The sequence below is a fragment of the Necator americanus genome, chromosome X (assembly GCF_031761385.1).
Source record: "Necator americanus strain Aroian chromosome X, whole genome shotgun sequence".
NCBI lineage: Eukaryota > Metazoa > Nematoda > Chromadorea > Rhabditida > Ancylostomatidae > Necator > Necator americanus.
In genome coordinates, this window is record NC_087376.1 from 30,760,557 (window position 1) to 30,785,194 (window position 24,638).

At 36.9% G+C, this 24,638-nt stretch overlaps 3 protein-coding genes across 6 annotated transcripts in view; 1 reads left to right on the top strand and 2 right to left on the bottom strand.

Annotated features, from left to right (window-relative positions):
- Positions 1-2,983: 2,983 nt before the first annotated feature.
- On the bottom strand, positions 2,984-7,855 carry RB195_026000 (uncharacterized protein; the record flags this gene model as incomplete). 2 transcript variants are annotated; one of them, XM_013435815.2, is made up of 7 exons in its annotated part: positions 2,984-3,062; positions 3,133-3,272; positions 3,457-3,546; positions 3,855-3,938; positions 4,633-4,713; positions 4,868-4,969; positions 7,817-7,855. In XM_013435815.2, the coding sequence occupies 7 exons, from the start codon at positions 7,853-7,855 to the stop codon at positions 2,984-2,986; spliced, it is 615 nt and encodes a 204-aa protein (XP_013291269.2). The 2 variants fall into 2 exon arrangements, with proteins under 2 accessions (XP_013291269.2, XP_064070234.1); XM_064214353.1 differs by lacking the exon at positions 7,817-7,855 and adding an exon at positions 6,231-6,239.
- A 6,773-nt stretch (positions 7,856-14,628) lies between these two features.
- Positions 14,629-17,953, top strand: RB195_026001 (uncharacterized protein; the record flags this gene model as incomplete). The annotated part of the gene is made up of 10 exons (XM_064214354.1): positions 14,629-14,735; positions 14,809-14,968; positions 15,310-15,446; positions 15,506-15,782; positions 16,215-16,268; positions 16,337-16,464; positions 17,152-17,225; positions 17,293-17,447; positions 17,530-17,708; positions 17,788-17,953. 10 exons carry the CDS (start codon positions 14,629-14,631, stop codon positions 17,951-17,953), a joined length of 1,437 nt encoding a protein of 478 aa, XP_064070235.1.
- Positions 17,954-20,911: 2,958 nt separating this feature from the next.
- Positions 20,912-24,638, bottom strand: part of RB195_026002 (uncharacterized protein) — a gene marked incomplete at both ends in the record, with an annotated part of 65,771 nt that continues 62,044 nt past the window's right edge. For all 3 annotated transcript variants that reach the window (XM_064214356.1, XM_064214357.1, XM_064214355.1), the window contains 6 exons: positions 20,912-20,997; positions 21,060-21,135; positions 21,197-21,308; positions 22,128-22,290; positions 22,352-22,433; positions 24,497-24,580. In XM_064214356.1, coding sequence (XP_064070236.1) covers positions 20,912-20,997; positions 21,060-21,135; positions 21,197-21,308; positions 22,128-22,290; positions 22,352-22,433; positions 24,497-24,580 — 603 coding nt within the window. The remainder of the gene's footprint in view (positions 20,998-21,059; positions 21,136-21,196; positions 21,309-22,127; positions 22,291-22,351; positions 22,434-24,496; positions 24,581-24,638) is intronic.

A 24,638-nucleotide genomic window follows, 5' to 3' on the forward strand; every position in this document is an offset into this window, starting at 1 on the left:
CGAGGAATCGTATTTGTCACAGAGCGTTACATGGGGTCCTTGAATTGCAAAAGCAATAAAAAATATCTTCTTACTTATAAATGATGCGATAAAAAGATAAACACCTTAAATGTTATCAATCTTGTAAAAAGCCTGTCAATCGGAACGTAGGAATAGATCGATATCGCGTAGACCCACACACACACTCACACACCAAAGCACAGACTATCTATCAATGACGACCATCAAACAATGCGGCGATAATGAATGCTTGAACGATCATCGAATTCAAGTCAACCACACCCGAATGTAAGAAAAAGAATTAAAGAGAATGGAGAAATGTCCCCATCTTCTGTTTCAGCCGGGTGGATCCTTCTGGCATTTGTCCACCAGAAAAACTGGCTTTTTTTTCGGTTCAACCACACTTAAGATTTTACTGTTCTCTTCTGATATATAGTTCATTCACTACACCAAACAAAAACAACAGTTCTAATCATCGATCTTCTTTTTCTCGTACCAATTTGATAGGATCTATGCCAGTAAGAGTGTCTGTGCCGGAAAAGTCACGTACGTTTTTTTTTTCCCTAACGCACGTGCTTTGACACACAATCATTCGTCTATGAATTTTTTTCTTTTCCGTGCGTGCAGCCAGTCAAACCTTAGTATGTTGTTGTTGTTGTTTGAGGTTTCAAATTAATTCTGAATGATACAAAATGGCGGTTGACAATTGAATAAGAATGATGAGTAACAAATCAAATGATAGAAGAGGCGACTCTGGGAAGAAACCCGACAGGAGTACCTTCTTTTCTTGTGAGGATACAATGGAATGAACAAATTTATGCATGAATCCTTCTATCTTAACCTTGAAATGAATACGTTGCAGTAGACGCAGTAACTAACACATCTATTCACGGATTAACCATTTCTTGAGGGATTTCAACTCTGTATGATAAGTTTTCCTCAATTATCACTTTTAAAAGATTATTTTCAAACAAAGATAAACACATGAAAAACTTCACATTTCATAGGATCTGATAAAACGTGAGGCTGAGTAGTAGCGTTGAGACGGAGCACCTGTTTTTTTTTTCCATGAAACTGTGCCAATCACGAGATTCACTTCTGGAAAAGCTCCTTATGTTGGATTAATCAGACGGAAATTGTACCACGGAAGAACGCCCACAACGCATGTATGCTTGCGCGTCCATGAGGAGATCCAGGGATTTTAGATAATAATGTAAGACCTCATTTTAGCCGTCCTTGAAGTATAGAATTTAGTCGAAGTTGATGAGATAATTCATGTGTTTATTTGAAGATGATGCGTTTAAATGTGAATACAAACAAAAAGCAAAATCCGAAAAATTTGGAGGAGTACAGCAAACAGCACATTTTTCTTTTCGGATATATTGTTGGTTGCAGTTGTCCATGGCTCTGAATGACGATTAAAGGCATCACCCCACGAATCTGAGGTGGTGCAAATTTCAGGTGGAGTATTCGTTGGTGGGAGACAAGGAGAGGGTTACGTCCATTTCTTGCTAATTGCCGTAAAAAACGGCCCGGAAGATGCGGCGCGCACAAGACTTTTTCGGATATATTGTACAAAATGGTGTGCCAAAACGAATGGTCGTATCTTGGGGTTTAGACAATTAGAAGAAATGGACGATTAATTGTGCACTAATAGTTCGTTTCATGTGTCACAGTCTAAGCCCTTCCCTCAATAATTCGATGACCAAATCCTACCATATCCAACGAAGTGGAATAAATCCTCAATCGGTCTGCAAAACAAATCTACATTGTGGGCTAACGGAGCATTCCTGCTTCATTTATTTTCTATTCTTTTTCCATAAGTACGTGGATGACAGTTGATGACGTCAACACAAAAGAACACCGAAGATTTATTTCAACAGGTTCTTATTTTTAGCAAGGTGGACTGAATATATGGCTGAGTCTTAGTAGAACAAATAACGTTTTAAGTTCGGGCATACTACTAAGATTTATTCATTCCTGGTTTTTTTTCTCTCTTGAGCAATTAGTTTTCCTTGAAAGGAGAATATTTAAGAAATTCTATCCGCAACATTACATGGATTTCTGCATTAGCGAACAAAGTTAAGAATCTATGAAACAATGGAAGGTTTGCGTAACTGCTAGTGATCATGACAATTTAAAATTATGTATATGTAATATTTTGACAATTAATGTAATAAAAGTAGATCTAAAATAATTTTCTCAATTAAGTATCTAATAGCTCGAGATTTCTATCCGAAATTTCTACGTAAAAAAGTAGCGATAACATCTCCGATTCACTTTTATGTTTGTATTAGATCGAAAATAGATAAAGTTGGACACCATAACAATTTGTGAAGGAAGCAAAAAAGATTCTCCGGTGATTTAGCCATTAAGAGAAAAAAAGTGTATTTATTACTGAGCTAGCAAAAAATCAATGAATATACAATGAATGAAGCGCATGTATAATACAATGTTATGAACGGAACTGCCAGCTACGGGGGACGGGATAATCCGCTTACGCCGCTGGTTGACTGAATCTAAAATAATATAATCACCTCTACCCATCGAACATATAAGATACTTCATTGATTCTGAACTTTGATCTAGTCTTTTCCATTGAAGGAAAAAGTTTCTTTACGAAAAGAAGTTCTGTTTAATTTCACGTGAACACGGGACAAATCGAAAGAAAAATTGATTTAACACTACGCCGGACTGCTGATTGACGGAATGAAAGCTTAAAAAATGCTTCGAGAAAAGTTACTATCGAATTTTCGCGAAAGTTAAAATCTTTTCACAGTTTTGTTCAAAAAGAATGCAGTTTTAAAATTATGAAAAATACCTGCAAGCAGTTCAAGCATAATTCAGTTACTATTATCTCCTACAATGATAAGCAACTACACGGAGATGTCTACTAAAAGTTAACAGATTCTGCAACCAAATATATCCACATAAAGTCATTTTTTCTGTAAGAAAACAACAAAAAAAAGGCGAACAACTTTACTCAGTTCTGCTTCACAATCTTTCCTGCATTAGTGCCCATTTTCTGTACATCTTGATGCATGGTCTTTGCCCTGAGACTACTGAAAATGTTGCTTTGAAATAACTCTTATATAGTGGGATTTTGATGAGAATAGCTAGTGATGTCAACACCTATGCATCGTGAACGCAGACGCAATGGCAACTAGGAGAACGTTCGCGATCACTGAAGCGACAAACCACCACATCCAAGGCGATTTCGACTGCTCGCATCCCTCAGGACAGTAAGTCTCGTAATTCCCTGGACTGTTAGCCTATAAACATCGTTTCCAGAGTTGTGGGGTTTAGAAAAGACATGACTAGTTAGTTTTACGACATAGAGCACCACAGGTAAACTTTCTGAGAACAACCACGTGTCCAAGGTTTAGGAAAAGTTTAGAAAGTGGAGGGTTTCATGTGACATAATATAACAAGAGTAAAGTAAGTAAAAGGACAAACCAGGACATTGTCTACAAGAGCCTCTACAATCGCTCTGGCACCGTCAGTTGTCAATAGTCCTTTTTCGTCTTCGATATTTAACGGATTGACCTAGAAACGAGTTCTCTTAAAATGTTCTTTTGTTCAGTATAGCCAGTTGTTATGGACGTCATTACATATGGTAATATGTTACCACAACAAAGGTTTATCCTGATCCACACGAGAAGTAAACAATGAAATAGGTCAACTTTGCATTTTGCTGACCGAGTTATTTCAAGTATTCATTAAATCAATGTTGAAAAATGAATGTATCAGAGTCAAACTGATAGAAAGACGATGCTTTCCTAGGTGACTATCCCTCTCTTACTGGATAAGCCTAGAAATGGAATCTAATTTCCTTGGAAAACAGGAATACTTACCTTCCCCATCACCGCAAGCGTTGATGCCACCATCTGCTCCTTTGAGGATGGAACACCACCTGGTGAATGCGAAGCGAGATTCAGCTGAATAGAACTGGGTCTCGACAAAAATCATATATTTCCTCGAAGAGATTATTTCAGAGCAAAATAATCATTAAATGGTTCTTTCGGACAAAATAAAAGGGATTTATGGAAGGATTAATTTGACGAAGTAAAAAATGAGTGCTGATTTCTGAAAAGGAATAGATAGAGGTGACTTTATTTGCAGAAGGTAAGAGGAACAAATTCTGGGGTCACTTTTAATTTTTATTTTCCTCAGTGAGGACGACAAACGGAGGAGCTACACAAATGGAACTATGAAAAAATAACATTGATTCCTCGAAAGCTCAGGGCAGGAAATTCAACCGCGAAAATTTAGACTCAAATAAGTTGCAATTGTAAACAATATGCATTGAAATCCTCGAAACCAATTTGGAACTAAACTTGAATAGATAAAAAAGAACAGTAAGCACCATAATTACCTCAATGAGCGAGCTCAGCGAGTACTTCAAACAATAAAGTGAAATGATTTCATCGAAGGCATCCTAGTGTCTTAAATTCTTTCCCGAGAAAGTCAAACTAATTTTTTCCGGAATACTATACCTTCAGCAACTATGGAAAGGTAATACATACAATTCTTCGAGTCTTGACAATACCAATTTCTCACGAAAGAAGTTTGCGCTGTATACATATTATACGTCCACTGCATGTAGGACTTAGTACCAAACGTCTGACATACCTGTGCAGCAACATAGTTCCTCATAACACCAAACAGCGTCTTCTCAAAATACGCGAGCGTCGAATTGAAACAGGTGAGGTCCTAAAAAGAATCTTTTTCACAACCGATTTCCGTCATCCCTTATAACTTTCTTCTACGCAGCCAGTTTCAGTGGAACACATAATCTCAAGAAGTTGAACTCTCCGGAATAAAGCACTTAAAAGAAAGATAAAATAGCAATTATATGGAATTCTACCTTATCTTTGGTTACAGCGCACTTGGAGGAACAACCGGAAACACTGTCATCCAAATAGTCGCAATTTGCTGGAATCGCAACGGCAACGAGCACATACCAGGCCTTAAACAGCAAAAGTTTCAAACAACTCTGGTCATTTCGCAAGAAAATACTTAAAGACATTTAAAACAGGACACTAACAAAAATACAGCTAGTGAAAATACGAGGAGCGGTCAGATCAAGGTGTAGTAGAATCATGGATAATTTAATAGTGGCAAAGACTAGGTCTGAATTAAAGAGAAAATCTTCTAAAAAGAAAAAACCGTGAGGATGGGGAAGAATTGTGGAAACCGATGCAGTGTCACATCAGAAAGTGAGAGATCATAAAATTATCAAAATCTAAAAAGGAACTATAGAAAAAGTAATATTTGTTAGTATACAACTTTCTGTGACAGTTTGTTGGTACACAAATTATACATAACTATCCAAAATATCTAAATTTGTGTAAGTTCCTAGCACTATTTGGCTCAGAGGATATAAAAAAGACGCCACATATTTGTCTTACGGCTTGGTAGATGATTAACACTAGATGCCGGCTTAAATGTAATTAAAAAAATTCAAGAACTTTAAGATCTTGGGAAATGAACGAAGTACACATATGTTATAATAACAGCGCAAAAGTTTAGGGTTTAGGCATTCGAACAAGTTTACAGTGAAAAAGAAAGTAGAAATACAATAAAGTAACATGAAACAAGCATTCTTCTGTTAATCTGTATATTAAGATGGCTTTAGGAGCAGAACATTTAAGGATTAAAAACCTATAAAAGCACTAGAACATTCGGAGATATACAAACTTAAGAGCTGTCCAGCGGCAAAACGATCAAATTCTCCTATCGAGGGGTATTTCTTTCTTAAAAAGAAAAAAAAAACGTCTCAAATATGTTTATTTGTTTACATAAAACCACAAATGCATCAAAAACAAAGCCTAGAAAAGACGGAATCGACTGCTATTCCACTTATATTTGATAAAGCAAGTGCAACGTTGTTTTTACACATTTGTATGGTGCATTTTGATGTCATTTTCCTCATGGAAGAGATAAGAAATCCCTCCACACATGTTTCTGTTCCTGAGTCTAGAATAAATTAAAAGAATGGCTTCAACTTAGATTTGGACGACCAATTTAACTTAGAAGGAACGACTTGGATACGAAATGCTGAAGGATAGTAGAAGATGAAACGTGTTGTTCATCGTTATATGCTTCAAATCCATGATGAGAATACTATTGGAAGAATAGGAAGCAAGGAAGATCTATGTATTCAAAAAGTTTAGGAAAACTCAGCCGATATTTCCCAGAAAATCACCTTGGAAAGGTAATGGACGTACCGCGTTCATAGTCGAACAGAACTGCAGAAATATTGATTGTTTTCGAACAATAATATACGGGCAACCCGAATAGGTCTGCTCTTGTTTGTTTTCCGACTTGTTATCAAAACCACGTGGGCGAGTTCTAGGGAACTATTAAACGTCTGATAAAGCTAACCATTTCACTGTCTTCTTCCACTTATTACTCCAAATTTCCTGAACTCTGATTACTTCTGGAAACTTATCAATACTTAATTGGCAATAGCTGACAACTGTATCTTTTGAAAAATAAATACGTCGGTTCTTCTGTAACAAAACTCATATTGACACAACTTGGATCACCGATGTACTGCTAGTAGAAATACTGGTAAGAGATGTAAAACTAGAAAAAAAAACATCCTGGAATGTACTGCTTTCCGATACATACAGTACCGAATTTATTTCAAATTACGCACAAATGTGTATCCTTTCTATGACACTAAATGCATCTCGTGTTCTTGCCACTTAATTAGCTGCTACTGTATATGTTGTTTCGTATATATAATAGTTGGATAATTTGGTTGAAAGAGAAAAAAAAATGTTGGAACGAGTAGTTTGTGCTCTATGATTTCCTTATTATTTGGTGGACATGTTAGATATCGTTTAGTAACTTTCCTCCTCATACTATTTCATTTTAATCAAAACAAGTCGGACACTGCTGTTTCAACAGTACGTGCTCAGAGAACTGGACACCTCGTTCAATCAATCGACTAATCAGCGTGACTAAACACTAGTGACGACAATGAACGAATTTTGTTGTTCTAATCGTTAAATGAATTCAAATTCTTCGCAATTTCAGAAATGTGGGACTTTTCCTTGTATGTTTCTCGCGCAATACGCGGTCCCTTCACTCATATAGTCGGGTCAAAATAAACTGAAGATCGGAGCAGCTGCGTAGGCGGCTGCGTGCGAATCGGCACAGTGGAACGTAATGATTCAGAGTAGAGGAGAAAATCTCTTTAGTATCAGTCATCACTACAGCTCGAGGGAATTGAGCGATGGTCTCGCTTCGATCGCAAGCACTAACTCCACCGCGCCGCTTCAAATGCAGCTCCCTACGCAATTGCACCAAAATTCAGATCGTTTTGACTCGACTATAGCATCTCACTTGTCGCTTTCGGTGACATTTCCAAATGATGCATAATTTCACCTTGTGTCTATTTTTGCTTTCCTCATTTTGATGAACTCACAATCAACAGCACAGGACGAATATAAAGAAAAGTAAAGAAGCCTCTCAAGAACTAGTTTGTGACATAATTGGAGCCCAACTAGATTTTGAAAAAAAAGCCTCTTCCTGACCATAAACGGTTTAGACGGATGTGATGCGACCTCTAACTAACATTATGACGAGAAATGATATAAGTGTCCTTATGTAGATTCTGTTCAGCGTCGCACTAATAATGTCAAACATTTTTCACAAATCGTCATGCCCAACTGTGACATTAATCACCTATGTCGAAACAAAACCTTGTGAAACAGAGAGGATCCAAGAACGGTGAATGAAGGATGAAGAAAGATTCTCAACAGAACACTTCACCCTCGGTATAGTGAAATGAGAAAATGATCGCCTGTACTTCAGACGTCCACCACGTCTGTACCGTGTTCATCCCTGATTTGACACTGAACGGGTCAGAATCCTATCCATTCCACAATGTGGTTACATCGGAGATGTGAATAAATTATTGCAGAAATTTGTGGAAAGTTCTCCTCTTAATCCTTTTTTCACGATCTTCATCTGAAATGACAACATTACTTCCATGTCATCCATTGTAAACTTATCGATTTAACCTGAGTGCGGTCCCATCCGAACGAAAGATAACTCTATCGTCCTCCACTCTTTAACATGTTGAAAAACAGTTTTACAATTTTAAGCAATCCTCTGTAGACTCTTACGCATTCCGCTCTGCTCAGCTCAACTTGGACATTCAATTTCTGCAAAAACCTCACAAATGAATAGAAAATGGACAGTGATTTCAAATTGTACTCCTGAATGAGGTCATAATTCTAAAACGACAAGAAAAATAATCAAGCTACACCACACAATTGCAACACAATCGGTGTAGCGATGAATTAGTACACTGGTGCTCAAGGAACAATCTTAGAAAATGAATTGAATAAGGTCACAGCTCGGTTACAACGATTAGATGCATAGCTTATGATAGATTATTGTTTCTCTAGTGTTAAAAGGCAACACTCACGGAAACGTTTGACATTGGATCCATACCGATGGTATATATAAGCTTCGGAACATAATTTTGAAGGAGGGCAGTGAAAACATTGAAAAACTTCTACATAGCCAGGAATCGGAGGCCGCGGGAGAGCATAGAGGAGTCAATTATGTCGACGATGCAGCTTTTAAACTTCTAACAATCTTACAAATGACGAAATAAAGAGCGTAAAGTAGACCTCATCACCTCTCGTGTAAAAAATTGCCTCGTATGGTAAACTGAGAGCCATGTGTGGTTGATTTGTGTTCCTGAAACCTCTGATTTATGAATATGCAGAGTTTGTTTTACGTTTTCGTTACATGGATTCTTGGAAACTTTGTCCAGAACAATAACTGCTAGCGATCAAATACGACATCGAAAATCCTTGCGGCGGCTGCCTTTAAACAGAAACAGAACAGTGTCTATAACAGTGTTCATCCCTGATTATTTAAAAGTACATAGACGTGAACTAATCTGCTATTCATGAGGTCATAAATACTATGTAGGATGAAATTAGAAAGGAAAAAAAGAAGTGGGGGTGAAGAAATGAAGATTAACGGCCAACGTGATGATGCGAGAGAAGACACGAGTACACAATCTGCACTCCATTGACTGCGATAAGTTAAAAATGCATGCACCATCAGGCAATAATGAAGAAAAAAAAGCAATGGCCGAAATATACCATGTTATAGGAATAATAAATTCAGTTTGACGACAAAACTCACTCATACAGAATGTTCGAAGAATGACGAACTAATAAACAACTACATTAACGTTGTACATTGTTTTACGGTTCTGTAACACGACAGATTGCAAAGAATTGACTTACTGCATGGAAATTTGGAACAAATTCAATTAATAATAATAATAATAATAATAAATTGTGATTCGATATCTAAAAACCGTTGAGGCGAAAAAAGGCAATGGCGATGATTCTGTGGTCGAAAACGAAGGCGAATTATGAAATCGCAGATCATTAGGGAATGGTAGATCGCGATTGATACAATAATACAATTAACGTAGTTAGGACAGATTGTATGATTTTTACAAAGCTGCTCCATGAAACCAATATTTCTACAACAAATTAGAAGTACTTTGATAAAATAATCAATCAATGATAATTTATAAAAAAAGAAAACCTGACCTATAAACCTCTCTTTCTTTGAGCTATCGCATTTACAAGGAAAACAATAATTTTATATTATCGAGGTGTGAAGATGTGCGCTCAACTGTAAAAATATGACTTTTGACTGTTGGTGTAACTGATAGTCCTGTGAAAATAAAATCAGATGAAAAATGATGAAAAATTGCTGAAGGAAATTTTGCGAAACCTGTCGAAACTCTGTAATTTTCAGAGAAATAAAAAAAGCCGCAGAGATATTGATTCTTCTTCAACTTTATAGTTCTTAGTTCTATAAACTAGTTCTTTCATATTAACACACAATAAAGTTGCACACAGTTATACAGTCTGTTCAGATTGCTTCCGCCCTTTTACCTCTTCTGAGGAGAAGTAGTAGCGAGGACTTACAAGAAGCCTTAAGGAATGAAGATTTCATGTTGCTTTACGGATTATATTATAAGATTCAGACAGTATTTCAAAGTAAAAGAAAGAAATTAAGTTTACAACAGTAAAATATAGTTGGAAAAAAGTGCTTAAATAAATGTGGCGTTTCCTATTTGTGGATTACTCATGACAGTATAAGGATAAACAAGTCCACTTTTTTTAAAGTGTGCTAACCACCTCCTCATAGTGAGGTGCTTTTTTTTACTAGTATTTTACTAGTAATTGTTACCTTCATTTGCAAAAGTACACAAACATAAATTGCTCATAATGTCCCTAGAAGTGCTTACTTGAATCTTGACAGTGGAAAGTCACGGCATTCAAAATGTGACCGATATTATCTCTAAGATCGTAGCACTAAGGTGTTGTGGTGCAAAAGAAAAAAAAAACCGAACAGGTTCTCTACGATTTTATTCACTGGAAAGGTATACATGGTACAGGTGATTATTCACTGCAAAGGTATACAAGGACAAGTCAGTATCCACACAAAAACGTGACGACAAAACGATAAAAAGGAAGGAAACCTAGACCACACTAATCCTATCCTTGTTGTTTGTGAAATCCGGATGAGATTTACTTGACGAATTTTTGCAGAATTTTGTCAATTCGTTGATCTGCCACGTTGGGAAAATAAGCGGATTACGGTATGTATCAAATCATCTGCACATCATTTCATAAGTCTCAATTCATTTCTATCTGGACTCTTTGTGTGAAAATGTTTTATCTTCAATTTCTTTTCTATTTCGTATTAAATTTCTGCTGCTTCTAGAGCTATTGCCCATGATCGATTGTCTTTGAATCTTGGCATGTTGAAACGTAGTTTTTAACTGATTTTCTTGAGCTGTAGTCAAGATGGGTATTGATCTTCTTTATTAAACAACAGCATTGAGCAGGTAAGCAGATAACGCCGAAACGTTAGCTGTTGTTTGATAAAGAAGATCAATACCAATCTTGGCTACAGCTCAAGAAAATCAATTTAAAAACTTCTAGAGATGTTCAAAGATGTAACTGAAACTGAGTTTTTCGCTGGTCAAAATTGCAGATTTTATCCTACAGATTCATTCCGTAAATTTCTGCGATATCCACGGTCCATGCTGTAAATTGCTACTTTATTGCGCAATGAAATGCTTAACTACCTTACACCACGCATTGCCATTGCAACATTGCAAACACTCGTTAATCATTCGAGACATTAGGTAATTCAAATCGTTTAAACACTGGAGGAACACCTCAACGTCCTCTTCCCCTCATAAACTTGCGTTATACTATCGTTAGTGTCGATATGTCAATGAATTTTTAAAACAACATTTTTTATTTCGACTTTCCTACGCTGACTCATTATCAGAACAATCCTTTTTGTAACTGGATTTATTTGAAGATAATCAATCCACGATCTGAGTCATACCTAACATGTTTTTTCCACCAAAAGTGACTAAGGAGGAAGAGAAGTTAACAGTTAACACGGTTGAAATTCTTTTCTTCCACACTCGTCTCTTTTTCAATCCGAATAAACTTGTTCTGTTACAGTTTGCGACTAACGGAACATGATTTAAATATAGGTGTCAATGATAACTACTATTCTTTCAGTGCATTAAAGCGTTTCTTGGCAGATCATAGTTGTTCGGAAGGAATATCATGTCTTAGTTGCAAAAATCATTCCAGGATTTGCAATATGAACCTTTATGTTGGGAGAATTGCCTGGATCAATTATTCATTTCTCAATAGCTCATGAAAGCTTTTTGAATTATTCATCTTTCATCACACAACTCCACCATTCATTCCAGTTGTTAATGCGAAAAATGGATCAAAAATCGAAAGTGCAGTAAATACGAATATTTAACCGTCATTACGTTATAGGAATAATTGTTTTGTGATGAAAAAAAAAACCTGTTGTGTCCGCTAACACTGGCAAATGTGTTGTGTTTGGTGAGCGTAAGTACTCTATACAAAGTACATGCAAGTGATACCAGACGTAAGTTGCGTCAATCGTAAAAGTTATCCAATGTCCTAGTGTGCTGATGGTTGTACCAACATCTAAAATTCCCTTCAAATATGACTCATGCACTTCCATGACGACGTTATTGTTCGCAAATGATGTTTCGAAAGAAAAAAGAAAACGGAGGAAAGGTAGACAGCATGAGGCACAGATGCATACTCACTCACACACACACGCACACACACAAACTGGTATCAATTGACATTCGTGTATGTTATCAATTGTATTTTCTGTGGTTTAAATGATTTGTGTTGCACTATTTTTGATAGTTGCGTATGTCAATTCGTATGTTTTGCACAACGTGATCTTCCGCTTCTTCTTCTTCTCCCGCTCCTCCTCCTAACCTCTTAATGAATTTTTGTTTTGGAATCAATTTTGAGCTGTACGGAGCAATACTGACACTTCCCGATTGTAACCGGATATGACTGAGCGGTGAGGTGTGAATTAAGGGGGCGGGCGAGATTTGATACGCGCGATTATGTCTTATTAGAATCGCCGACTGCCCCATCGACCTTTCACACCTTGAACATCTAAATGTGTTTTTATCAAAATTTCATTCATTTTTCTTCTCATTAAAATCCTACTCTTACTTTTGTTACAATAGAAACAATAGTACTGCGTTCCATTTTTTTTCTTAAACTTAGGAAAGGTATTGCATTACAACAAAACGTCTTCAAACGTTTTCTTCATCTCCGACTGCTGGTGGAAAGCTTTGACACTTTATGATTGACATTTGCTTCATCCATCTAACATTCGTAATTTCTATCAATTGGTGAACTCACGAATCATAAGAACCATTGTCCATGCATTTTTCGCTTTTATTCAGTAAGTTTCAATAAATCAGTTTGAAACATGTTTTTCTACGGAAATTGACATGGAAATCTCTTTTCTGATTGACGTTGCTCGAATTGTCAGATTTTCTACCATGTTCATCTATATCGATATTTTGAATGCTCGACAAGTTTCACTGACCATTCGTCATTAATCGTTCACCGAGTTTCAGATCACGAAAGTAATTCATTATGTTCCCCCCACCCTGAGAATGCTACATTTTCGTTGATGTGTGCACGTTTTTCACACCATTACGCAATTGCTGTTGTTACGTGAAATTATCGTAGCCTTTTTAACTACTATTGCGCGAAGGCGGAAAAGTTCATTTTTCCAGGCAACCACACAAAGATGCACTCTGTTAAGAAAACCCAGATTTTACGCCATCACTTAGTGCGAGTTTTATGACCGCTTCGTTACTTTATTCGTACGGCAGCGTTGTATGTGATCTACCTCTCCATCCCTTAGTCTACCGGGCCATTTTTTTTCGCAACATTGTCTGTTGTGCTTTATCTTAACATAATAATGTTTTCTTTTTTTTAATCGAATGCCATTTTATTGCGGTTTGAATCAGTTCGACCTTGGCATGCATTAGCGTGATTTCTTGGAATCCGTCATATGTCGCGTTGGTAATGTTATGATTTTTGAGAAATGGCTTCGCTGAGTACTAAATGCAAAAGGTTCGCGTTTTTTCGGTTCACACATGTTCGTCTTTTTTTGTGATCCTAGAACTGTTAGTTCTCTTCCTTCCATTAAACGATCTTTCCTGTTCGCATGTGTTAATATTTCATGCCTCTTCTCCAGCTGATGATTTGACATCTTTGTCACACTCAAGAATCTGTCGGCCTTTTCGCCAAAAGTTCGGGCGTGGTTAGAGTATTAGGTTCATTATTATGGAGTATGTTCGTGTGTTCGATTTCATATGTTTGCGCATTTCGCGGGCTATTGAGGTCAGACGCGTAACCACAACCGCACTGACCCTTCACTGAAACAACACAGTATTTTTCCTTTCGATGGTTACGCTATATGTGAATTTGTAATGGATGAAAGAAAAAAAGAAAGAAAGAAAGAACAGAGCCAATGTTGTCACTTCCATACGAACTGGTAGTCGCTCAAATTGAATTAGCGGATTAAAGCTGAGGTTAATCGGAAGTTGTTCCGTAAAGGTTGGCTTGCACCATCTCGGCGCAAATGTGCTTGTTTTGTCATTTGAAAATTGATGTCTTCATTCTATTTACTATCACTTTCATTACGTTTTCCCACAAGGGCTATTAACAACGTTTTTTTTTTCCACATTCCGCAAGTTCATCGTGTAAAAATGCATGAAGCATGTGTTGTAAGACGAGGAAGCACAAGTTCTTATTGCAGTTGGAATGGATACGAAAAAAGAAGATGTCTGAACACATGTTTTATTCTTATTTAAGATATTTCTTCAGATGTGATGTTATGCGTTGATGAAATAATAGTTTGTGTAGTAGTGCGTAATTGTTGAGATCACATTTCCAAATTGCTTGTCGTCAACTTTCATTTCATCATTGCGAGCACGTGAAACATTTTGAATTTCGGCAACCTTCTTTTTTCTTTACCGCTTGATGGTGCATGCATTTTTAAATTATGGCTGTCATTTGACTTGCCGGGTGTGTCTTCAAGTCTTCTCTCGCTTCCCGACTTTGCCCGTTAATCTTCGTTTCATGATCCGTAAAGTTTTTTTTTGTTTTTTTTTGTTTCCAAGTTTCCAACTTAGTTTAGTGTTTAGTGTTGATGTCGTCGTAAACAGTAGATGCCAATATGCGAAAGTATACGAGTGATGTAAAAGCAAACGGGAAGGACAGCTCTGAATTGGACCCATGTCTTGCTGCTCGTAGCCGAGAAAAGCGAAGTTTTTTTGGCAGATGGTATCTCGTTTGTCCTCCCTTCTTATGAACTTTGAAAAATGTTCTTTTTGTCATGTGAAGATTTTGCGTTTAGGAAAAAATGGGTCATAATTGGCTTGATTCTATTCGTTTTGCTGCTTGCAATTACAGTCGGCTTGTTAGTTCTTTTTTTGCTGCCTTCGAAGCCAGCCGAACCAACCATGGACTACATTCATCAGGAGATGGAAACTGGTCCACTTGATTATGATGCAGAGGTGGATCATACATTCTCTTATTGTAATCGCATTCAGTATTGTGTAATTGATGAGTGTGGATTCTAAAACTCTTCGAGTTTGTGTTCACCTCACAGTACGGTGGAATCACTCGATTCTACTTGAAAGAGATCGCATTGATACTAGGAAAGGTCAATTGCCATTCGAGATGCCGTAGGGAAAGTAAGTACCTTAACTGAAATATGTCCAATGTTCTCTAGATAATCGATTACGAGGTAGGTAGCATCGCAATCCGGAAGACACCTTTATTTGATAAGGTTTCATCTTCATACACAAAGGTTAATGTATTTTGACATGATATGGTAGTCCTTTTTTGAATTCAGGACCTCGAAGCAGCTGCTGTGGGATCGCATTCGATGCAATATAGCCGTCATAAACCGTACAAAAATGCTAATAACGTGATTTTTCAGTCAGTTGGTAAGAGAGATCCCGCCTATAAGTTGCGGGAGGAGATCATCAAGTAATAAACTTTAATTTCATAATTATCATTGCTTAGAAAATATTATTCTGAACACTTAGAGTTGAGAGGAAGCCAACACCGCGGGGCAGCCCAGTGTTAATTGAGGTTCCAACAACAACAACTTCTACTGTTAATGCTGTAGATGTAACACAGGCTAATCTTGTTACTAAAACAACTATTGCGGACCTTTTCACTACTCCCCTACCTACTGTACCTACTACTTCATCAACAAGTTCTACAACGACGACAACTGTTGCTACAACTAGTGTAACTACCGTTCAAACTTCGTCAGCGACTTCACCGACGTCGGTGTCGAACTTATTCGAGCGTGAAAAGGTGGGATGTTTTTTCTTCTCAACCCTCTTGGCATTTCATTTTTTTTCGGTGCTGTGTGAGTGATTTTTCGTGGTGCTGCTCTTTCTTGAATCAGTGATAGCTGAAACAAATGCGATTTAAGCAGAATTAAGTCCGGATTTTCATTTTTTTAAGTTTCCCGTCTGGTTCCGTTTTATTTTATCTCAAGCCCGTTCACTTTGGTAACCGTGTGTGTAACTAATACATTCATCCTCATGTCTAACCACCTCTCGATGAAATAAGTAACGAATTGCGATAGTTTTTGTTAGGCTTTCGGTTTTAATGTTTTCCACTCTTCACATATGAAATTTAATGTTGTATTTAGTGTCTGTTTAATTAAATGTCGCAGCGTAAAGTCAGTTAAGTGAATTTATTTATTTGTCTTTTTGCCCACATTTTATCCTTTTGTTTCAGCCCGTTGATGTTCCGAATAAACCAGTAACTCTTATGTCCACTGAAGTGAAAAAGGTAGTGTTGATATGATTTTTTTTTCATTTTTTTAAAGGTATTTCTTATTTTTGTTGTCTTCATGTCAGGATTGTTCTGTACATATTGAATCCGGATTAACGTCTGGCATTTATCTCATATCGCCAGATGGTGCTGATGCATTTCCTGCTTATTGCGATCAGGAAACAGCCGGTGGGGGCTGGACTGTCATTCAGAGGTACAAAAAATCCTTTTTTAAATTGAGCATGTTGAAGTGTTACAGTGTGTGTCTGCTAATGGGACTGGAGTGTCAACAATGTGTTGTCCTTCACTTCTAGCATTTTCAACTGCAACGATCACTATATTTGACTAGTAGCGACTAGCGACTTTTTCAGTGATTTCCTTGCACTTACCACCTTACATGCATCGTAGTTCCCATTTAGATCCAATGAGGCACTTGTTGCGTAATCGTGAAATAATTGCCGTAGTAACACATTTACAGGTTGAGTTTTGAGTGCTGAAGACAGTCATCGAAGTAAAATTAAATTTGCCCTTTTCACAACTCCAAAATCATGCATCTGATACATAAATGGGAACTATGGCGTTGTAAGGCTATGAATAGAGGCAGTGCTCGACATCGTTCGGAGTTAATTCCAATTTTTGCGATCTTTTGACCTTAACTTTGAAAAAAGCTCCGAGATTTCGGGAAAGACACGCTTTTAATTATTTTCGCTCTCAAAAATATATTGTTGCCCATATTTTTATTAAAGACAGTATGTGGGGAAATTGACAAAAAAATGGCACAGTTTAATTCGCGAATCATTTTGAAATGCATACACGAAGGAGTTTTTTTGAGCGTCTTAGTTTTTCTTTAGAACGGCAATTCTAATTATCATGGTACATTTCAAAAGGTTACTGTGTTTAGGCGCATCAGCGGTTCGGTTTATTTCTACAATCGCACATGGAATGAGTACGAAAGTGGGTTTGGAGACATGAATGGTGTGTTTTTCAACACTTAAAACTACATCAATTTTGACTTGAACGTTTTGAGAGAATTTGTTATCAGGATCTTTTTGGCTTGGGCTGGCCAAGATCAATCGTTTGGCTCCACGCTTAGGGGATAGCTGGACTCTACGCATTGAAATCCGGGGAGATTTCTGTTCTGGTCTTGGTTGCCTTAACCAAAAGAATGGTTCTTGGTGGGCGGAGTGGCCTTTCAAGGTATGTGATCGAGTGTGATCGGCTTAATTTTTTTCCGTTGAGTTATTTGGAGTTGGATATAAGTGATCTAGCTGCTTTGCAGTTGGGCGATGCTTCTACTGGATATGTGCTGGAGTTAGGTCCCGCGACTGCTGGGAACCTAACCACTCCTGGCTCAAGTGGTTTTATGGAGAAATTCAACAGTGGTCATAAATTTACAACTATCGACAAAGACAACGATGACGTTCAGGACGTCAATTGTGCGCAGTTCCGGAATTTTGGGTTGGTCATGTTTACTTCTGCTGAGACGACCGATGTTGAAGTTATCCCAAAAATCTACTCCGATTTTCGCATATTATAGGGGCTGGTGGCATGGCGGGTGCGGTTATGTTGCTCTGAACGGTCTCTACAAAGATACTGCTCCGACACTTCGTTATATGGTGTATACCTATAGTGACGGACACAAGAAGTACTTCCTTCACCCAATGAAGTCCGTTATGATGATAAGACCTGGTTCCTCTCATTAACTCAAGGTTTGTTCTGTGGCTGAATGTAGGCACATCCCGCGAGTGTTGTTTTGCTTTTTCTTTTCCGTTGACTGCAAGCGTCGTCATCTTGTCTTTCGCTGAAACGAGTATACCAATATCATACTTAGTATGGTTAGTGTTTATTGCCAGTTGCATGCACAATGGACATCCGAAACGTCCGTTCAAACATTTCTATCAGACCTGTCCAATAGAAATCCATTTTCTTTTTCCAGTTAGCTGTTGCTCTGATGTTTTTGGTGACAATTCGTGTTTTTGCTGGTACATGCATTCTTCAGTAATTGTAAGAAATGAAATATTAGATGTTTATATTGTATCGCACTGCTTCCAATTATAAAATGTGCTATATCAATGCACGTGAAAGGAGAGTACCACCTCATTTTTGCACTTGTGATTCTCATCTGTTTTGACGGAATTGTTCTGTTTTTACATTGAGCTGATCACAATGATATGCGTGACATGCTGAGAGAGTAGCTAAAGACTCGTTTTTCACTAGCTTGTTTTTACGAGTTCCCCGACTCCACCTTTCCAAAGAATTCAACCATTAACAATAAGAGCACGTTTTTTAGTTGTTCTTACTAGGGACGTAAGTGACATATGCGATAGGTTTAGTTTCTGTTGGTTTCATTTTTGTAGAAATCTCGAGAAGAAAAATGAGGTGTGACTACGGGTTCAAAAGAGGTTCCACGGGACATCATACGGTTTACCGATCTCAGCTGTTTTGTATACCTTTTTGTCTTTCCCCGTCTCTATATCTTGAAGTTATCGTGGATTTTTCAATTTCGGAAAGGAACTGTCATATGTGATGGCGACCTTGAGAAACAGATGTTTCTCTATTTCTCTAAAATCGTTACCAGTAAGTGGCTGATAACCAACCAGCTGCATTTAGCAGGTGATCACAGTTCTAATTTGGGGGTTTAGATTCCAGTCGTAAATGATGTAAGGTGGAGAAAAAGTAGCGGCGTATATGATCGTTAAAAATACACAGCTTTTTCCTCAACTGACTTTCGGGACAAGGTGAAAAGAAGGTGAGATTACTGTTATCGTCACGAGACCGTGTAGTGGAATACTCGTCCTATTCACACAGCCTGCATCGATTCAAAACCTCTTGTAACCGGTGTTGGTGTGTTAATGACTATAAAAGTTCTTCATCTTGGATTTAAATAATTCATATTGGTTTAAGTAAAGTATTGTAATGGCCCTAATCGTAAACCAGTATTTCTCCTTCCTCAGTACACAACTACTAGCCTGTCAACCTTACGCAGAAGCCGTCCGTAGTATTTCCATAGACTAGATAAAAACGACTAGTTGGACAAATTCATGGATTTAGCATTCGGCCTAAGACAATCTTTAAAATGGCGTCCTTTTAAAGGATGCATTACAGCAGCGAAAACCTCGGACGAAAGTGTACCATTTGACTGCATAAGGAGTAGGCTTTTTTTTTTTCGGAATAATGCATGTTAGGATTCGATGGAATCTAGTAACTTCCGGCTCTTTGTTGACACCTATATACCTACAGTCATGCTTTGGTTGCGGTTAGAAAAGTTTAGAAACATAATAGATAGCGATGGGATGATGTACAGTGGCTCGCACAATAACAACTAATTTCTTGGGATAAATCTAGAGAAAGAGATTTAGCATCAAAATATAGGTCTAGGATGTTGTTCCTAGAGCCACAAATGTTAGCGGTTAAAAGTAGGAACAACACTTCATAGTAATTGATAGTATGTATCACACCGTGACACTACCCTCTTTTGATAGAGACGAACACATAGGATTAGCCGGACGTAAAGAAAAAAAGAACAATTGTTCCTCAGTGAATAGTAGAGTCCATTGCGAACTAACCGTCGAAACCTAACTGCTAAACCTCACTCACTTAGGCAAATATGTCAAAAAAATATAAGTTCGCAAAAGTTCTAATCGTAGCGAAATTCATAAGATACCATGTTTGTTTTCATGGTTTATAGTTTTCAGAAAATCTCACTAAAATATCTGCATATCTTATCTGGTTAATGGCATGGTGGACCCTTTCAATTTAATCATTTTCTTGCTGGGAGGTTTTATAGACATCTGGGGACGATGAGTACATAATCAAGAAATTGGTGAATTATCGAAGCAAAGAAGTTGAAAAATTAGCATTTCGTAGAGAATCATTAAAGGATACCAATGCTCACGATGGTAAAAATTTTTGGGTTATTTGAATTTTCGTCGAGAGGAGTACTGTAACACCGTTCGAGTGCAATTTCATTACGTCCATCTAAGTACTCGATCGTATGGCCAAGTCTACTGCGACAGTTAAAAAAAGAGTAATTATTCTCAGCGGTGTCGGGAAAGAGAATGAAGTTCCCACGATCTTGATCTCAGCCACTTTAAGAGTTGAGGGGTAGAATTTGGAACGAAAAGGAAAGTATGGTTTTTCATACCTTTTGAGTTGATTCCATCCATAATACGATCCTGATTATTGCGAGCGTTTACGGTGAAGAAGATAGGGACATATAAGCATCCAGCTATGTAAATATATGTAAACACTTCTCATAAGACACGAATATGTCTAAGTATCAAATCCAAATCCAAAAAAAAACCGAACAGGTCAAACAAAGTATTTTCTCAATGGACTGTAAATTCCCAGTTTCGTCACTGTACTGATAAACTGTATCGATGGTAAAAGAGATATTTTATGCTCAAAATGTTAACATTTAAGAGGACTGTATCACAAACTGTACAATGCATGACAAAATTCAAAGCAGTAAATTATTCAGTTATTCAAAGGAAAAAAAGAGAATATACTGATGTATAAAGCATCTCCCCTAGCACTAATCACGAATATACCGTAATTATTTAAAGCTTCACAAGTACTCAAAGTAATGGATCTCGTAATGAATAAACATATGCACTGAAATACTGTGCAACATTCATATATGACACAATTTGTTTAGTTCACTAATAAGCCGTAGTGATTGACCGAAGAAATTCAAGCGCCTCCTTGTCCTCTTTTCTACTTGTTAGTACATCAATTATTTCTTTATCTGAAAAAAATATATGTAATTTTATGCATTAAAAAACGATCAAAAAATCAAAGCAAACTAACTATTTTGTACTGGTTGAATGAGTATAAGATTAAATTGACGAAGTGTATTTCCTCCTGCAACTCCGAATCCTGGGACCTGTAAAGATGTCGGTGTAGAATAACAAGGTAAAAAAAATGAGAGCACACGCTAATCATACGTCAGCCAGTTCCAGGAATGCTTCTCCAGCGAAATCATTCGATCGCAAATAATCATGATCCATAACCGTGAAATGGAGCATTGCACATGGTGGAAGCTTTGGTGGTATATGGCTGAAACGGAGTCTTTCTTTTCTTTTTAGTGTATTATTATTTTTTAAAATCTAATTTGAAAACTCCTGAGATACTAAGAAATGAAGCTGTTAGCATTTACTAGAAAGAAATTTCTAATGTTCTCAAAGTAAATTTAATAAAACAATTTACTGTTTGAAAGTAGCGGAAAAAAAGAAGGATTATTTTTTTCAAAATAACAAAAAATTGAGTTAGAAGATATAGAATTTTTATAGTGCATGACCAGTGCAGGGTATCATGAGGTCAAGAGTTCCACGGTTACTAAGTATAGTTGATTTTTTGATAACCAGTTTTCAGTGGTTCATTGATTCTACTGGTACGAATCATGAGAATTATCTCGCTAAATACTAAAATACTAAAATAGTAAAATGTAAACGAATGAAAATTGTTTAGTTCCGCTTTTTTTAGGAGGATCAAGGAGAGACATATGCAAAAATAACATGATTAGAAGTGGAAAAGCCGCTTGCTACCATAACCATGCAAAACCAGTGAAATTAAGCATGAAGATGACGTAAAAAGTAAATAAATAGTGAAAGTAAGAAGGAAATGGAATTATTTTGCAAATTATAATTTTTTTCGAAAACTTTACAACAATCAGATGCTTATGAATTGAGTCAGATGAATTTTTTATAACCATACGTATGTGAAGAATAACGGTAATGCAAAACTATAAATTATGTGTTGATACCCCAAGGCCTTAAAAAAAACTTTGCAGGGATTATAACATAACATCATATTATATTATATTACAGAATAACATTTAAAAAATTAGATAATTCATAAATCCGATGGATAACTTACAATTCAAATGTTTCGTCGAAAATAGGGTTGAGCGTTTTACTGACAACTCGTGTCTTACTAACGATCTGATTCGGGTACCTATATTTTGGTACAAGCCGAATAACGACGAATGGATCCGAAAGACCATTAGCATCCAGGGGAATCACTTGTTTGGCTCCAATCACTAAAAAAAATGTTCTTGTCAACACATGTCTTCAACCGATTCCCATTCTAGAAAATCTTACCATCCAGAACAAGCGTTTGTGAGCTTGCATTGTAGTATGCCCGAACATTTAGAATACCGTATTTGCACTCGCTTACCTCGTTCTGAAATTGATTGACGTTGATTCTATGGAAAAAAAAAACTAAAAGCAACCTCTAATGAATTTGAGCACACTATATATAGCCACGGGAAACGTGCATTCTACCAGCAGGCTAGGATTAACGACCGTCATATTATGGACGCTACAGACGTGAACGCTATTAATACTGTAGCACATATTTTATGGATCATATTATCGTTAAGGACGTAATTTATGCTCATGCTAAAGGTCTGCATAAACGGGAGTAGACATGTATAAAAGGATAATTTCAAGCGGTTTATTAAACATCCAAGAACAAATGGGGGATTTTCTGGAAGCATTCGAATACGATTTAAAGCGGACTATAAATGTGTTGACAAAGTGGTTACATCTGTCCTTTGGTGTCTCTAATTGTGGAACTATTGTCGTTTTTTTTTTCAATTCACAAAAGCTTTGCACCAATACATGGATCGCAAACGTTTGAGCGTCAAATGTCATCTGCTAATGGATAATAACTGATATTTGATCTCAACGCTTATATTTACAGTCAACATGTGCGGTTACTAGTTACAGACGATGCGCTGAAGTTATTTTGCCAGTCGAATGACAAAAATAGCTCATTTCATGACAATGAGAGAAAAAACAGCCAAACACGCCTCTTTTTTCCTGGACGATTAAATTTTGCAAATCCTCAACCGAAGGTCGTTCTTTGAAATACAGAGAAATTAGTGATCATATCCGAAAATAGCAGCGACAATTGTCACTATTAACGATATTTTGCTAATGTAGCTATAAAATCATGTAGAGTTAATTATTAATTGGAAAAGATTGCATACGAATTCTAGGACAACAGCTATGAACCTTTGACCTAACTTTGTGAACACTTTCTACATCAGCTTCTACTCGGAAATCATTTACTGTACATATCCCAATTAAGATCCAGAAATACTAAAAACATACTATGAATCCGGAGACTAGAAGAGAATCAACCAATTTCTTTCTCGAAAAGTACTAGAAGCAAAGGAGAATTCCCTTTTCTGATTCCTTCTCATGTTATGGCGGTAGATCCAGTGAAAAGGGATTTTTTAAGATTTGGAGGGAGAACTTTTTCGAATGTAAATTAAATCAGCAAAAAATGAGTTTTCAGTTGCGCTCGGAATGAAATCAGTGCAAAGTTTGTCGCCTAACACTGTTGCTGAACAAGTTAATGGGTACGTCTCCGATTGTACAGTATACTTTAGACTACAAGCCTGAAAATAGCTGTCAACGTATTCATAGGCATTTTTCGTCTAAGTAATGTGTTAATAACTGTTTCCATCCTTATTACAGTGTTAAAACATATTTTGAGCAACAATTCAATCAAACCTAATGTAATGCCCGCAGGGCATGTACAATAATTCAGTTGGAATTTTAGGCTTTGTCTTTGTGGATAACTTTAATAAAATGCTACATTTTCGAGTACAATATTGTAAATTACAGTACTCGTCCTCCCTCCAAATGATATTTAATCCCAAAATATGTAATGCTGAAAAGGATATAGCGCTGGTGAAGATTTCAATGTCATTAAAATTTTGAAATCAAGCGATCAGCTAGACCGATTTAAGCTCAACTAAATTTAATCCATGGATTTCACGAGATGGAATTGCAGGAAAATTTTTTGGTTAAATTCGTACGAGAATAGTCGGTTTCACTGAATGAAAGAATCCTGGTAAATCTTTTTGATCAATACTAGAAAAACTTTGCAAAAATTGATTCCTCTAAAACTTCGTGGCATTCCATTTTATCAGACAATGTCCGAAACTGTTGGAAAAAAATAGAGTGAAAGATGAAGAATTTGCGATCTAGGAAGCAGTACGTTCATTTCAATCACTTTTTTCTTTCCTTTCCTTTTTTTCTTCCTATACAAATTCTATTGCACACATGAACACACATGTTGACTGTCGATCCATGTAAATTAAGGTGCATTACTAGGTTTTCGGATACATCTACGTATGATAATGCTAACTCACGTTCACGTTGTACTCAGCCACCGCCTAAAACGAAACAGAAAACCATGTAGTGAAAAGTAAAACATTCACGATAACTAACTTGTTGTTTGAGCAGATCTTTGTAGTATTTCTCGATAAGCTGTTGTGTTGGGGTTTGATTTAAGGACAAGATTTTTACCAATGCCTGTAGAAATTTATGGATAAGAAAACGAGTCCACACTAAAGATATTCGAAATTAATCC